Here is a 16,056-nt window from a genome sequence, read left to right as displayed (position 1 = left end):
AGGCAGCTGGTGATCACAGGGAAACTATCATTCAAGTAACGCTTCTCTACTTCTCCAAGAAATCTATGCGTGAACCCTGCTCATTCTCGTATATTTGAGAACAGCATTCTTTGATCTACTGTGACAGAGGCAGCATCTTCTCAAAAGGACCTTTTTAGCTCCGAAGGATTATTTTAAAGATTAGTTTTATTTGGAGAAAAACAAAACAAAAAAAAAAACCAAGAAGGGGTGGGGAGGGGAATTTTACATAATAAAAGACATCTCCCAGGAAGTCCATGCAGATTACAAATCATTTTCATAGAAGATATTTTGTACAAATTTTACATGTTTTTTTTTCAGAATGTGTAAAACGCACCTCAATCCACTCATGAACTTGTCCTGATAGTAGAGAGACAGAATATTCAAGATTGCTGGAAGAGAATGCTTCTGGGATTTGCAAATTAGCAGTTTCTCTCCAGTACAGCTCCTCACTGTTAAAAAAGACTCAAAGCAATAATGCATTTCAAACCCATGTACTGCCCTCACCAGATCTCATCCCACTTTCCATCTCCCCATCTTTGAGAAATGACAATACTCTTTCCGTTTCTAAAAGCTGATTTAACTGTAGCTTAAAAGTTATGAAAATAAGACACACACCCCCCAACTGTACCAACTTTACAATATCCTGGATCCTCAATTTAATATAACTCAGGTTATTTCAAGAGTAAAATCACATTGTTCCTTCTCCCCAAATTATGTAAAATAGTCCCTGCTGAATGCATGCGCATCTCATAAAATCCAGCCAAGTCCTAGGCAAATACTTCCTTCCTATGTGACTATGCATTTGTAAACTGGCTATTAAACCATTGTGCTGCTTCAGTTCCCTGTACTGCAATTCTTTCTTCCCCTATGCATTTGCTCAGAAAAATGAAAAAACGCTAAAACAACAAGCAGAAATTCCTATTCCCAAGTTTAACTTCTGGTAGATGGCTATATTTTTGAAGAAAATTAAGAGGAAAGTCAAAAAGCCTGCTTATCCAAGTTCCGAACCACACCTAAGCTAGAGGAGGGAGATGAACCGTCACATAATGCAACAAAGGTGCTCCACCATTCTTTTGATGGCCCTTGCTCTCTTTTTTTTAAACAGTGCTCCAAATTGAAAAGGTGCTATTATTACTTTGTGACAGTGTCGTGATTGCCCTTCAATGATTAAAAGCGGGCAGAAGGACAGAAAAGACTTCCAAGGAAAGTTTATAATCTCCTAAAATTAAATTGCTCCCTAGCATTCCTTCATATAGCACAGTACCCTTGACGAAGGTTACTGGAAATTTAGGATGATGGAGCTTCAAACGTATAAAGTTATTTTCTGCATGGTCAAGCTGTATATTCTCCCTGCCAACACCACACAGAGCTCTAGTGACTACTGACGTGAAGGCCGATATTATACGAGCTGAATGAAAAGTTGCTTCCTATACTGGGAAGAATTTGTCAGTAACGCCAGTTGCTGGAGTGGCTGGGGATACAGGCCTGAAACTTCCAGGAAGAGGGTCCCAGGAGCAAAGGCCTTGCGTTCAGCCTCAGTTGCTTGGGACGTTAACACTTTCTAAAGGCAGATGATAGGAAGCCACCCATCATAGCAAAAGGGCAAGGCATGCACCTAAACTCCAGAGATACCTGTTGGGCAGAGTTGGTAATCTTCTAACTTGAAAGCTAACTTGTCCCTTCTTTCAACTAATTAAGATAATACTGCTTTCCCTCCCCAGTGCATTAACTGCTTTGAGAGTATATTATAGAAGCCACCCAAGCTACCAAAAGAGGGGAAAGAGACAGTTGAGCTGTCCCATATTCCCGATGCGCTCAGTCACACACTAGCCTACTAAAGCACTAGCCTTAGCTCTTAATGGAAAGGACCTGAGGCTCTGAATGTGATTGGAAGCAGCGTGAAGTAACATTCAAACACACACACTGGGCCTATTTCTTTCTTTCCTTTTTAAAAAGACACCTGCCATTTTTTTCCCCTCTTGCTATACTTTTTTTTTTTTTGCAGGGATTTCTCCAGTAAGTTCAATCAATACTTTAAAGGCTGCAGCAGCATGCAAGAGAAATTCTATATATATATATTTTCTTATTTTTTAAAGAAAGGTTTAAGAAAGGGCTCTCCCAGGAGATGTTGACTTGTAGGCTTTTATTTTTCTGTCTTGTCTGAATAAAGGTTTCGTTTTGCTCTCCAAAAGTTCCTGGATGGCAACCGGCTAGGAGACAACATGGAGGGGGATGGAGAATTTAGTCAGCATACTCTTCTCCTTCAGCTTCGTCATCACCATCCACTGACAAAGCAGCATACTTGCTAGCACAGCTAAATTTCTGCAAGAAAAGGTGGGGGGAGAAAATTAGCAGATATCAGAACACCGATGACTGTCGGTATTAGGTTTTTGGTTATTTGTACAATGTATTTCAGACCTTCTGTAAAGAATAGAATGGTATAGATGGTATTCTGTATTCTAGGCAGATAAAATGCTTTTTGTCAGAGGCCCCCAACCTTTTGGACACCAGGGACCGGTTACGTGGAAAGAGGTTTTTCTGCAGACCGGGCGTGGTTTTGTGTACTGCCTGCATCCCGCGGATGGGGCTTTGCTTGTTTGTGTGGCCCGACTGCTGGCATGCCACGGCCCGGTACCGGTCCACGGACCAAGGATTGTGGACCCCTGCTTTATGTAACAAGCAAAATGGTGATCGTGCCAAGCTATTCAGAATCCTTTAATCTGGAGACACTAAAGAAATGAACCAAAGGCTTTCTGTCTACCAGGCAAATTTTGCACCCCAGAAAGTGAATTCATTCTTTGTTATTCATTTGAAGTCAACTTCCATCCTTAGTTCCCCAAAGACAGTGGGATAACAAATATATAGTCCTTTTAAAAGCTGCTGTTCATTTTTAAAAAGAAGTCTGCTTCTATTATATTTATCATAATTACTGTTTCAAAATAATTCCTTCTATCATCTCAAGAAGCTTGCCTTCTACTTCAAAAGGTTTGGGACAAAAAAAAAAGCAGCTGTTCTCAACTTTATTAAGAAGCATTCACTAACACAAATGTCTCAATGGAAGATAGAATAACCCTAGCAGTGAAAGCACAATGCATAAAGTATAACTTCTCATTAATGTCATTTCTGTTTAGATACTGATAACTGCTGAAGCAAATCCCAGTATGTACCAACCCATTTAGTCAGGAAAATTGCCTAATCCTCTTTGTATTTAACTGTAATTCCCCCCCCACACACAAAAAAAATAGATTCAGTATTTACAGGGACAGGGTTCTCTTCAAATGTCTTTGGCTCAGATGCAGATCTTGAGTCATGCTCCTCCTGGCTTTCTTTCCTAAAAACGAACAATGCTACCATGTTAATTTAGCAAGCAAATTAAGAGAAATACGTTATCATTTGAGCATTAACTCTATCTCCAAGCCCCAATGCCAGGGAATAAAAAGCTAAGATAGTGCATTGCATAATTCACAAACAAACAAACACAAATTCCCAGTGTGTGGTAGTGGTACAAAATTAGAAATGCAGAGTTTTGGCTGCTCAGGAATAATTTCCCTGCTGATGGTTCTCCAGCACGCCCATTTTCCAGGAATAAAACAACTGAGTGTATTTATATGTGCGTGCAAAATAAATAGTGCCGTTTGTTATGATCGTTTTCTTCTTTCACAAGAAATGCGAACTGGAATGGTGTGTTCCATTCTGTTCAACAGCGGAGCACGACAGACAATGATTACCGATCCAAGTCTTGCCAATGGTCTCTGCTGCCTCCATCTCCAGGACCACGGCCAAAGCTCCCTCTTCGAACGCTCTCCTTTCCCCCATCAGGTCTGTTTTCATCTCCTGAAACAAAAGGGGTGGAGGGGAAGGGGAGGGGAGCTTCCATCATCCTATTCCGAAGAGGCCATATGGCAAGGCTTATTTGGCCTCCCTTCGCTTTCTCAGGAAACGTAACGGGGAGAGGCAGGACTTTTGCTCAAAACAGTCCACACCTCCCTGCAGGCCTCCCATGAAATTGTGCACATTCCAGCCTTACCTTTTCGCGGGGCATTTTTGGAGGACACTCCATCTTCTGATGGCACCACTTGACTGCCACTGCAACACAGAGGTAATACTTGAACTCATTTGTGCACACATGCACACCCCCCCCGTGCTATTATTAGGTCAAAGTCTTCTCTCTTTAGTACAATTAATATAATCTTTTCAACCTACATCTGGAGGCAAAAGTACACCACACAATAACAACCCCACATTCACCAACTAAATACTGCAAACTTAAGTAATTTGGACCCTCAAGGGAAAATAGCTACCAGTTATCGGTAGTCCTCAATGTACGACCACAACTGACCCCAAAATTTCTGTTGCTAAGTGAGACAGCCGTTAAGTGAGTTTTGCCCCATTTTAAGACCTTTCTTGCCACAATTTATTAAGTGAATCACTGCAGTTGTTAAGTTAATAACAGGGCTGTTAAATGAATCTGGCTTCCCCACTGACTTTGCTCGTCAGAAAGTGGCAAAAAAGGGATCGCAAGATCCCTGGGGACACTGCAACTGTCATAAACAGGAGTCAGTTGCCAAGCACCTGAATTTTGATCTCAAATGATCACTGGGATGCTGCAATGTTGGTCAATGTGAAAACCGGTTGCAAGTCACTTTTTTCAATGCCGTTGTAAAACTTTGAAGGGTCACTAAATGAACTGTTGTAAACCGAGGACTACCCTGTATTTGGAAATGCTTTCTCCAAGTAATGGATCATTATACTTCATTCATGCCTCACATACTGCTACAAAATAATATCAGATCTTCTACCTGTTGCATGGTAGCTTGGCCTTGCAAATATTTTAATTAACACAAAGCCATTTTTTAACCAGAAAGGCAACTACGGGTAATCCTTGACTTACAACCAGTCGCTTAACACTCAATTACGATGGACTCAAGAAGTTATTTCTGGCCCAGCCTTGAAATTATGATTGCTTTGCCATCCACAGGCTTATATCATTGCATTTTGGGTGCTTAGCAACCAGCTTATATTTATAGCTATTGCAGCATCCTGTGGTCAGATGACTGTCTTACAATTTTGCTATTTTTTCCCCTAAACAAACACCAAAAACCCCACTGGATAAAATGTATTCACACTTATGACCCTGTAACTTCACTTTAATGACTGCGGTGACTCACTTAATGGTCATAAAAACGGTCATAAAATCAAATCTGGTTATGCGGTGCCCAGATTTACAACCACAGCAACTTATAACCAAAATTCCAACCCCAACTGTGGTTTAAGTTGAGGACTACTTATAGAGTGCCTTCAAATATATATACATATTTTTAAGATGGTTTAAATTAAAAACAGCAGATGGTTTCAGTCTATGTGAATGTGTATATCTATCAGACTTAATCAGAAGTTGTAGAAATGTTGACTTTGTGCCTGGAAGCACTGAGAATCTGAATGGTGAGTAATAGGCTACGTCTCAAAGTAGTCATGAATGCCTATTGCTTCAGAAACCAGCTCATGCTAAGGCAGGGGTCTTCAAACTTGGCCCTTTTATGACTTGTGGACTTCAACTCCCAAAATTCCTCAACCTGTTCTAAGACAAAACTAATCTCAGACACTGATAGGCTTATTTTATCTCAGAAAGAACTAATTAAGCTGGAACAGCTGGTGAAAGCTATGCCAAGAATGCTTTTGCCCAGTTGGGCCTAGTAGACCAATTGTGGCCATTCCTGGCAATGGTCACTCCTACTCTCATCACTTCATGACTACTGTACTAAGCTCTGTATAGGTTGTCAGTGAAGACCACCTAGAACAGGGATGTCAAACTTGCAATGTCACGTGACGTGTCGCGATGTATCGTGACTTTTTTCCATTACTTTGACAAAGACTTCCATAAAGGTTGTATTTTAAAAAAGCCCAAGTATAAGCAAATGTGAACTTCTGGTTGCCCTTGCTCAGAATTTTTACACTTTCTTATTTATTTAAGCTATATTTCATTTATTAAAGACCAGAACTAATGATTATCATCTTACAGAGATGTATCACTTCAGTCACTAAGCAGTTATTTTCTGATGCAGCTCCGTCCATCCATCCATCCACTTACTCTTTGCTATATTTATATCTCATCTTTTATTCAGGAGTTCAAGCAATGTATTTATTACAATTACACTGAGCCATAATTCTAAAACATTTAATATGTTCCCCTCCCATTCTTTTCTCAAACATCTCCTCCTTTTGAGATAGGTTAGGCAGAGAGTGAGTGACTGGTGACTGGCTGACAATTACCCTATTAGTTTTTATGGCTATGAGTTTCCTTGCTTCAATACGTTAACTATCCCATCATAGCAGTCCCCAAATATTTAAGGAGACTTCTTCAACTTAATGTTTTTCCTGTTTGTGAGAACATGACAAATGCAGCTGAATAATTAAAACCATTTAAAGCGGCAAAATATTGCTTTCATACATGGAACTCATTCACACTAGCAGCTCTTTTTTTTTTTTATTAAAGTTACAGAAGGTCAGGTTGTTCTGCTAAAGAGAACAGGCAGGTAATTTCTTTAAATAGTTTAAGGCAGGATTGTCAAACTGCCGGCCCACAGGCTGGACGTGTCACAATGAAACCACACCCACCCCATTGCCAGCAATGGGGAAAAAGCTCCATTGCGAGTTTGACATGTCTGGTTTAAGAACTATTTCCTGAATGATGGGCAATAAGGCAGCAAATCCAGTTTTATTTATTTACACAGAACATGAGTATACCTGCTTCACATTGGGGAATGGAAATCTTACCATTAGACATGCTGGCTGGATCTGATAAGAACTGGGAGTCCAACAAACTGCAACCTATCCCCACCTGCTCTACCATTTTTTCTTCTTCTGAAATTGTGGTAGAAATTTATATTTCAGAAGAGTCCTGATGAAGCCACAACACTGGTGAATCACACAGCATTTTGCCACGTTTTCAAAACCCACGTTGCTGTAATGTCAGTTCTTGCTTTAAAACAGGAAAAGGGGGAAAGCCCATAGCATTCTCCATTCTCTAAACTCACCTTGTTGGGGAATGCTGATCGGAGTCAGAACTCTGTGAGAGTGCTGGGTGCGAGTTGCTGCTTCGTTTCACCCAGGCATTTTCCTTTGGAGGAGGAGCTGGCATTACTTTCAAAGGAAGCTTCTCCTCTCTGGGGCTCTTGGAGGTTGGGGAAAGGCTTTCGTCCTCTTTGCCGAGGCTTTCGTTCTCCAATGACTTCTCGCTCTCCCTCCTTCGTGAAGCTACAATGGTAGAAGAAGAGACAGAAACTGAGTTTCCTTCCACAGCCAGGCCATTCGACGTATTTTTGGTGTCGTGGAATGTTTCAGGATTAGCCAGCATGTTTCGCCAAAAGGTGCCATCAAAGTTACCCCCCCCCCAAAAAATTGCAAAGTGTAGTGCGTAATTTTGGGGGGGGGGGGGAAATCCATTTGGATTTTATGTTCAATCCACAAGGCGTAACAATGGATTGATTTAAAGCCAAAATCCATGGGTCCCAAATTGGGTGCTATAGAACCCCCCACAGAATTTGAACAGCCTTCACCCTGCTGAACTTTAAATAAGCCTTAAAGAACTGGCTCTTTCCCCAAGCTTTATGAATAATTCAAACATCTGTTCCACTGGCATCAAATTTTGTTCCTTTTTTGTTGTCTACTCTTTCTTTAGTTTTTAATCTGTATGCCACCCAGAGTCATCAAAAAATTGGGCAGCTTTATAAATGTGATTATAAATAAATAAAACAGAAATCTTTAAGTCTAACTAGGCTGCATATATCTGTCGCAGTCTAAAGCCGGCATGTCCAACCTGCAGTCCACAGTCCACATGTGGCCCTGGATAGCAAATAATGACCCCCTGCCCAAGATTGTAATAAATATAAAAAAATAAAGGAAGTTTGTTATTTATATATATTATATATTTTATATGTGGCCCACGGCCATTCCTCTTGACTCAATGACTGGCCTAAATAGAATATGGTAATCAGGCGAGGGAAGAGCCACCCACTGTTAATTATCTTTGTCGTATTAAAATAATTTGATACTGTTCTCTTCCCCAAAGTTCTGGCTTTCCAAATTTTGCAAACATTTTCAGGCTGCAGATATATCGGGCCTATGAAGCTTAATGAAATTGGCTTCATTTATTATTGTGGCAGACCTACTGATTTCTACAATATGGTTGTATTGTGTAGTAAGATGCATTAAAGATACAAATCCCTTGAAAATGATTTGAAAGAAACATTTTGGACCAGGCTGAATACAGCACCAACACCTCTCTACTCTTCAATGAGGCAGCATTACTTTTTTCAGATGTCTGTGGCAGCTCAAAAAAAAAGATGCCACAGCTTTAAGGAATCAGCTAATTAAAGTTAATATAATTCATACATCTGTGTGGTGTCATATGTTTAGGAGTATAAATCCAAGATACCTTTTTAAATTTTCAATATGACTGAATCTAGCTTACACTCCCTAGATCAAAGCTGTAATAATGAGGTTTCTCCATTGATTGAAATGATTGTGATCATACTCAAATAACCAGATAACATTGTTTAGGAGTCTTAGTAAAGGGAATTATGAATTAGGGAAGAAAAGACTGCAGGTCACACTGACTGTTCAATGCTCTTATTAGCTTCTGCTAAGGCTCATAGTTGTGTTTGACCTTGATTTCTTATCCTGGCAACATGCTCTCCACCCCCACAAAGATACGTATTTGGATGGATTGTATATGAGGTGACCTTTTGGATTAAGAGATTCAGTTACCATGAAAAAGAAGGAAAGATGTCTGGATGAAGGGCTTTTCTTGATCATGCTGAGAATTTCATTTAAAATCAGCAACCGATCACAAATGAATGAACTTATTTCAACCCCAGAAAGAACTTACAATTGTTGCAACTTTCTAAAAATAAAAGTTCTATGGTCTTATATTATAGAATGATTTTGTCTGTTTCATTGGGTACTGGAAACTGAGGACACCATGAACTTGCCCCTTGGACCTGAAAGTAAAATGCAACGTATTTCCTTAGTTTGCTACTTCTTAAGCTCATCGTTGGATGTTCTAGACTTGTGCAGACTTCCTCAAGGGAGGAGCAGAGTTACCAGAATTGTTGAATAATGGACTCTGAGGGTTATTTTACTTTTGAAAGAATTGGAAGCCGCACTATATCTCCAACCTTCCTCTTTTAGAGAGGTTTGTTGAGAAGATGATGGAAATTCAACCAAATTCTAAAGGAAACAGATTATCTGATCTTTTCAATCAAGGTTCAGACCAGTCATGAGACATAAAACAGCATTCATCACTCTAGGGCAGGGGTGTCAAACTGGTGGCCTGCGGGCCAGATTCGTCATGTGCAGGCCATCCCCACCCTTGTTCCACAAAGGCAAAAAACATTGCGATACGTTACGTGACACGATTGAATTTGACACCCGTGCTCTAGTCTAGGGGATTATCTTTGTCAGGGCCTAGATAGGGGACACATATCCCTCCTGGCCCTTTTGGACTTATTCAATGTTTTCAGGACTACCAACCAACCAAAGTTTAGGAAAGGTTCTTGTAATGGAATATAGTAGACTGGATTCCCAGGAGGGAGAGGGTGTATTCCAGAGGAGTCAGAGACAACTCAATTCAGATAGTTTGTGTGTGTGTGAGAGAGGCGAAGACAGCCCTCCCCTAATAGTTCCCAGAATCGTTCCCGTAATGTAGATTCGTGTAGGTAGTCTACTTCAGTTTGGCAAGATTATTCTATAGGCTTAAAACAATAAATAATCTGCTATATCGCTTTCTTCTTTGGAAACTGACACTTCTTTTGCTCACTAAGACCCCAGAAAGAGTGGAAAACAAAAGAAACAGAGGACAAGAATTAGCAGAACTTTGCAGTAATGGTAGCAAATCTCCAGAAGAAATCATTCAGGAGATACTTCTACGGCAGGTGCACCCAATACACACAGCTGTATCCTGAACAAAACAAAAGTAAGAGAGCTAAGAGCAAAGATTTACTCTACCTTTTGATGGGTGTAACTCCATCCAAAACAATCCATGTGTTTCCAAATCTGGATGCACATAGTTATGAATCTCAACCCCAGATATACACATTGTAAGACTGGCTAAATTTAGAACAAGCAATAGGGCTTTCCGGCAAGAGAAAGGTTTAACTTCAGGGCCCACTAATATTTTGATGACTTACTTCTTCCTGTTGGGCCAGTCCCCACAGAAGGAGTTGTGCTGCCAGTCTGTGAGGATTCGCTTCCTGTCCGTGACCGCTCTTGATTCTCTTCGCTACGCCAGCTGGGGTGTCTAAGCGCACACACAGAGAAACAAAACCACCAACTAAGTGAGGGTGCACTTTTAGGTCTCTGTTACAAAACTGCCCTCCCCACCATGCAAGTATCACAGCAAGTGTTTTTCAAGGCAAATTAAAGACATGGGGCTGTTCAGGAGACAGGCCTACTTGGCAGCTTTGACTAAGTGGCAGAGGAATACAGGCAGTCCTCAACTTACCAACAGTTACGACTTCGTCGAAAAAAAAGTGACTTAGGATTGTTTTTCACATGTATGACCGTTACAACATCCCAACGGTCGCATGATCAAAACAGGGATGCTTGGCAACTGGTTCGTATTTATGACGGTTGTAGTGTGCGGCGATCGCACGGTCCCCTTTTGTGACCTTCTGACAAGCAAAGTCAATGAGGAAGTCAGATTCACTTAACAACTGCAGTGATTTACTTACAAACGTGGCAAGAAAAGGTCGTAAAGTGGGGCAAAACTCACTTAACAATTGTCTCACTTAGCAACAGACGTTTTGGGCTCAATTATGGTCATTAAGTCGAGGACTACCTGTGTCTGTAGTATACCACTTGCAAGATGGTCAGCCTAGGTTTGCATTAAAGAGGCTTCCTTTCCGAGAACTGCCATTTTACCCCGGAGAGAACATGACCTTCCCCTGCTCACCGTTCCCGGGGCCGTCTGTCTAGCCTGGGCTTATCATCTTCCAGTTGGCGCTGCAGCTTCTCTTGCTCCTTCTGTAGCCTTTCTTCTACTTCACGCTCTCTTGCAGCGGTGTCCACAGGCTTGGCTCCTCCAAAGATGGAAGCTGCACGGCTAGACTGAGTCGCAGGTGCTGCTACGCCTGTATCTTCTTCCTTGGGAGTACTCCGGGGCTTCAAATTCAGTTTGGGCCTCTGAGTAGCACCTAAGAGAAAAATAGTAACATAAAGTTGAGAGAAATCAATGGTATGCACACAGGTACATGCGCACGTAAACAAAAGACACCGATGAATCCTAAAGAACTGGCTTCAGGTCGAGGAAAATCCAACAGCACAAGACTCATGAAAATTCATATAGCTTGTTTTACCTAAGCAATTAGGTGAAACTGGAGGCCACAGAGAACTTGAAAACTACCAAGAATCAAAAGACAAATCTTTCTGAAAAAGAGCATTTCCCCCCCCCCCCCCCACACGCAACAGCAATCTACTTGACATTTCTCCCACTAACTTTGTGTTTTGAGGACAGCATATTAGAACATAGTGGGATATGGGTAGGAAAGAAAAAAGGACTGCTTGGGTGGAAACTTAACTACAGATGGGCTCCTCCATGCCTAAGTGAGATCAAAGGTATGGGACAGCAGAACCGATTGCAGCAACAACAAAGGGTCAGCTCTCCTTTCTTGATACTATGAAAAAGTGTCAAGCCTACCTCTCTCATCCCGCCGGCTGTCATCCCTGCTATAGTCATCCCGCGAGCTGCTGCTGCTCCACCTATCCATCCGATCATCCCGCCTCTCGTAACGGTCCTCATAGCGGTCACCGCCACCCCTGAAATCATCGTCCCGGCGGTACCCACTGCCAAAGGCTCTTCTGCCACTGCCACTGCCACTGCCTGACCTCGAGTCGTAACCTGCACAGGAGTAAAGTTATCCCAGTTCTTTCTTGCACAATAGGAAATGGTTTATAGCGGATGACAAAAAGCTTATGGAATAACATTCATTTAAAGTTTTCACAAGACACTTCATGCAATTTGCTGCAGCAACATTAGCATAGTGATTCCTTTGTAAAATGCCTCGAGGAAAATCATAACATGGTCATCTCAGGAAACCTAGATCAGGAAAATCATTCCCATTAAAAGCACATCTTCCTAAAGTCCCTGATGACGCTGCACACAGTCAGAACTGGATAGTAATGCTAGATTAAGGTTTCAAGAGGATTTTATACACAATTTGCAAGACAATCCAAGAGACGCCTCAGGAAAGCAGTGTAAAGCTAAAAGAAAAACAATGGAAAAAGTCTAGACAGTGTAACTAACAACAGCTAAAGGGTTAGCTAACTAGAACTCGCATATAAGTATTTCCCCATGTTTACCAGTTTCTTACAATCATGCTAAGCCATATTGGGGGTTATTTGATTTTGTGTAAATTCAGTCAGCTGAGCTTCTTCAATAAACAATTAAACAGACCCTTAGAGCTATATTTCATTCCATATTGAATCACCCAACCTTGGAGACAAACCAACAGTCCTACCATTACCAGAAGCTAGGAAAGAATCAGGACCCAGAAGTAATCATCTCTTATTTACTTTTAAATCTTATATATCCCTAACCAACAGAACAACAAATGAGAGTGTGACAAGATGCTATTGTGCAGGAACAAGTAAGACTCAACATGTACAGTGGGAAATATTTGCAAATGTGTTTTTTTTTTCAAATGATTGCTTCTGAGCTTCCGAGATCACATTTTCTCCTTAACATTTTCTCTGCATCTCACATCTAAACTCCAATTATATTTACTTTCGAGGCAGAAATGCCTCTAAAGTCCTCTATGATAAATCTGGACTATTTTGGGCTAGAGTAATGCAGGAGGATACAAGAATGCAAAAGCTACACAGATACAGTTGTATGAAAATCAAGTTGCCTACATAACATCTAAGCGCCAACCCCAGAATGAAATCAGCCAGCTACAGTACCTCCCCTGTCATAGTCTCTACTACGGTCATCGTAACGGTCTCGGCCTCCAAAGCGATCCGTATCTCTTCGGGGACCATCACGGTACCGGTCTGAATCATAGCGATCCCGATCCCGATACCCTAATAGAGAAAAGAAAACGTATTTAATTTTAGACAAGAGAAACTTTGAGTGGTTACTTTCATAAAAGCATCCAACATAATGAGGCTTCAGGCTCTATCAAGGATTGCTTTCTTATGCGTTAAATTGATATCCCCTTCGTGTTTGTACAATACACTCAAGGCAACTTATAGCAATGCAAAAGATAAAGCATAATAAACTATAATTAAAATGCATAAGTAAAAGCAGTATGATTAGAATTAATGCAAAAGTTTGATGAAAGGGATTTTACTTTGCCATTTTCATAAACTTTGTGAGATTGGAAGCTCAACGGCTGATTTTTGTAATCTTACAGCACTTTCATGAAAAACAATACTGTTCCATTTTGTCCAGTGAGAAAGCACTTGCATTTGAAAACACTGCCTATACCAAAGATATATGGTGAATTGCTTCCATAAAACGATTAAACTTTATTAGATACCCTGGAAAAAAGAATTCAAATTATGGGGTAGGCTCTCACCATGCTTTTAATTGCTGGACATAGTATACAAAGCAGTCTTGATCGGGCCCATTAAATTGTATGATTTAGCTTTTCTATATTGCTTTTATATGCTTATTTCGTTTATCTGCCTTTATTATTTTTACAAATAACTCAAAAGTAGTGATCACATTCAACAAACCTTCCTCGTTCTATTTTCCCCACAACAACCACCTTGTAGGGCGGGTTGGGCTAAGTGTTGTGACTGGTCCAAAGTCACCCAGCCGGCTGGCTTTCCTGACTAAGGTGGGACTTGAACTCAACACTCTCCCAATTTTCTAACCTGGTGCCTTAACCACTGGACTAAACTGGCTCCTGCATGCTACATTAAAGTCAGTCCTTGAGTTACACAGATACAGTTGTATGAAAGTTGCAATATAGTGACTGTTCGAAATTACAGTGGCACTGAATGAACGGTACTTACACCCGGCTCCCCACAATCACACGATAAAAATCCAGACACTTGGCAGTCTCCTTGCATTTACAACCACAGGAGTGCTTCAACTCCCCTACCCCCCTTCCCACATCTCTGCCTTTTTGGCCCCCTGCCTTCAGCTGCCCCCGTCTGACCTTCCCCGTCTTCTTGCTGGGCGTGTTCTGATCAAGCATGCCTAGCCTGGCCCTTCATGAGACAGGTGCTGGTTGCATGAGGCCTCCCTTCTGGGATCGCCTGCAGTGGGTTCCCTCAAGAGACCTTGGGAAGAAAGCATCATGTGGCCAGCAGCTGCTAAACTGATGAGCTGGGGCGCCTGCAGCTTTGCACTGCGCTGTTGCTTGGCTGGGGCAGCTAGGTCTTCCTGGGATGGCTGTGGCTTTTGCCCTGCTGGGCTGGGCAGCTGCAGGTTCGCATTGCGGGGCTGGGCTGGGGTGACGGAATGCTGTAGCTCAGGGGCTTCTTGCAGCAGCTCAAGCTGGGGGATGCCAAGAAGACCCCAAGCTACACAGTTCTGGGGCTCTTTACTGCCCCACAAGGCAGGGTGGAAGGGCAGTAGGAGGGAAGATGAAATGCAGGCAATCTCTTACTTGTGGAAGAAGAGAGGCTTGGGACTAAGAGGGATCAAGCCAGGAGTGGATTGGATCCAGATGAGTCACTGATTAGCGATTTGTGGGACATGATTAATGATGGCAACAAGGGGTGTCAGGATTGCCATTGCTAAGTGACGCAATCACATGCTTTATGACATTGCTTTATAATGAAAATTTCAATCCCAATTGCCTGTATTATGGTGTTTATCAGACTTCCTCAAACTTGTTGGGCAACTGGATGTATTTGGAAATCTAAGTACATATTTACGGGTACTCTTGCAAAATGGTTACTTTGGAGGGCATGACAAAACAGTCACTAGAAAGTAAACTGCTGCCCATCATATCCAATATAAGAGCCATGCTGGCACGGTTAGAATGCAGTACTGCAGGCTAACTCTGCTCACACTGCCAGGAGTTTCATTCCTTCGATCCTGACCGGCTCAAGGTTGACTCAGCCTTCCATCCTTCCGAGGTCAGTAAAATGAGGACCCAGATTGTTGGGGGGGGTGATATGCCGACTCTGCAAACTGCTCAGAAAGGGCTGTAAAGCACTGTGAAGCAGCATATAAGTCTAAGTGCTATTGCTATCCTTGTTTAGGACTGGCAATTCTATTGCTAAGCAGCATGGTTATTAAGCAAGATATCACATGACTGCAATCTGCAGTTTTACTGTTGGTTTCTCCACTATGAAGCGTGCAAATGGCGATCACGTGACTAAGACCAGTTACAACTGGCAACAGTAGTAAATGCAGGGACCAGCTGTAAGGTTGCTTTTTCAGTGCTGTTGGTAACTTCAAATGATGCTAAAACAAGGCTGTTGTTAAGTTAGCCTCCTTCAATATTTCCTATCACTTTACTTGCTTCTTCTGGGAGGAAATCGGCAAACTTTGTTACCCTATAATCACCTAGTATTTTCATTTTCTAAAATACTCATGCAGGGTCTTGAGACATTTTCAATTTGTGTCATTTATGGCTGCAAGGGATGAAGGTAGCATTTTAAACTATGTCTAGAGCACAAATTATTGTTTTCTAAATAGAGGACCCTGCATAAAGGAAAACAATGGAAAAAATAGGAAGGCTGTTTAGGCAAAAAGAGGAAACGTAGTGGAGCTTGAGCGGTACAAAAAATACTAATCTGCTCCTCTTAGGCAAAACAGATGCTGCATGGCTTCATTATGCTGCCTTATCCGGGTTAACACTAGTTATCTTAAAACATTTACCAGAAAAACACTACGGAATTTACAGCTGAATTTGTACATTTTCAGAACCAGACCAATATAGCTAAAATCAAAATAGCTGAAACAGAACCAAAACCTGTGCTCCTGTCGCTAATGGAAGCCTAATGACCAACAGATGGAAGCAGCTTGTGGTTAATATTCCAGCTATCATTGTTTACGTACTGTAGTTGGGAATAGGC

At 41.6% G+C, this 16,056-nt stretch overlaps 1 protein-coding gene across 1 annotated transcript in view; it reads right to left on the bottom strand.

Moving 5' to 3' along the window:
• Positions 1 to 2,149: 2,149 nt before the first annotated feature.
• The window catches only part of EIF4B (eukaryotic translation initiation factor 4B), a 32,220-nt gene continuing 18,313 nt past the window's right edge, over positions 2,150 to 16,056 (bottom strand). Inside the window, exons 7-15 of the mRNA XM_015816768.1 lie at positions 12,979 to 13,098; positions 11,717 to 11,917; positions 10,973 to 11,213; positions 10,209 to 10,318; positions 7,056 to 7,275; positions 4,049 to 4,107; positions 3,750 to 3,855; positions 3,280 to 3,352; positions 2,150 to 2,343 (exon numbers count right to left, since the gene is read on the bottom strand). Coding sequence (XP_015672254.1) covers positions 2,263 to 2,343; positions 3,280 to 3,352; positions 3,750 to 3,855; positions 4,049 to 4,107; positions 7,056 to 7,275; positions 10,209 to 10,318; positions 10,973 to 11,213; positions 11,717 to 11,917; positions 12,979 to 13,098 — 1,211 coding nt within the window. The 3' untranslated portion in view covers positions 2,150 to 2,262. The remainder of the gene's footprint in view (positions 2,344 to 3,279; positions 3,353 to 3,749; positions 3,856 to 4,048; positions 4,108 to 7,055; positions 7,276 to 10,208; positions 10,319 to 10,972; positions 11,214 to 11,716; positions 11,918 to 12,978; positions 13,099 to 16,056) is intronic.

The sequence above is a fragment of the Protobothrops mucrosquamatus genome, unplaced genomic scaffold, assembly GCF_001527695.2.
Source record: "Protobothrops mucrosquamatus isolate PMUCROS unplaced genomic scaffold, P.Mucros_1.0 scaffold492, whole genome shotgun sequence".
NCBI lineage: Eukaryota > Metazoa > Chordata > Lepidosauria > Squamata > Viperidae > Protobothrops > Protobothrops mucrosquamatus.
Note: the sequence above shows the minus strand (reverse complement) of the source record. Positions and strands in the feature narration are given on the sequence as shown.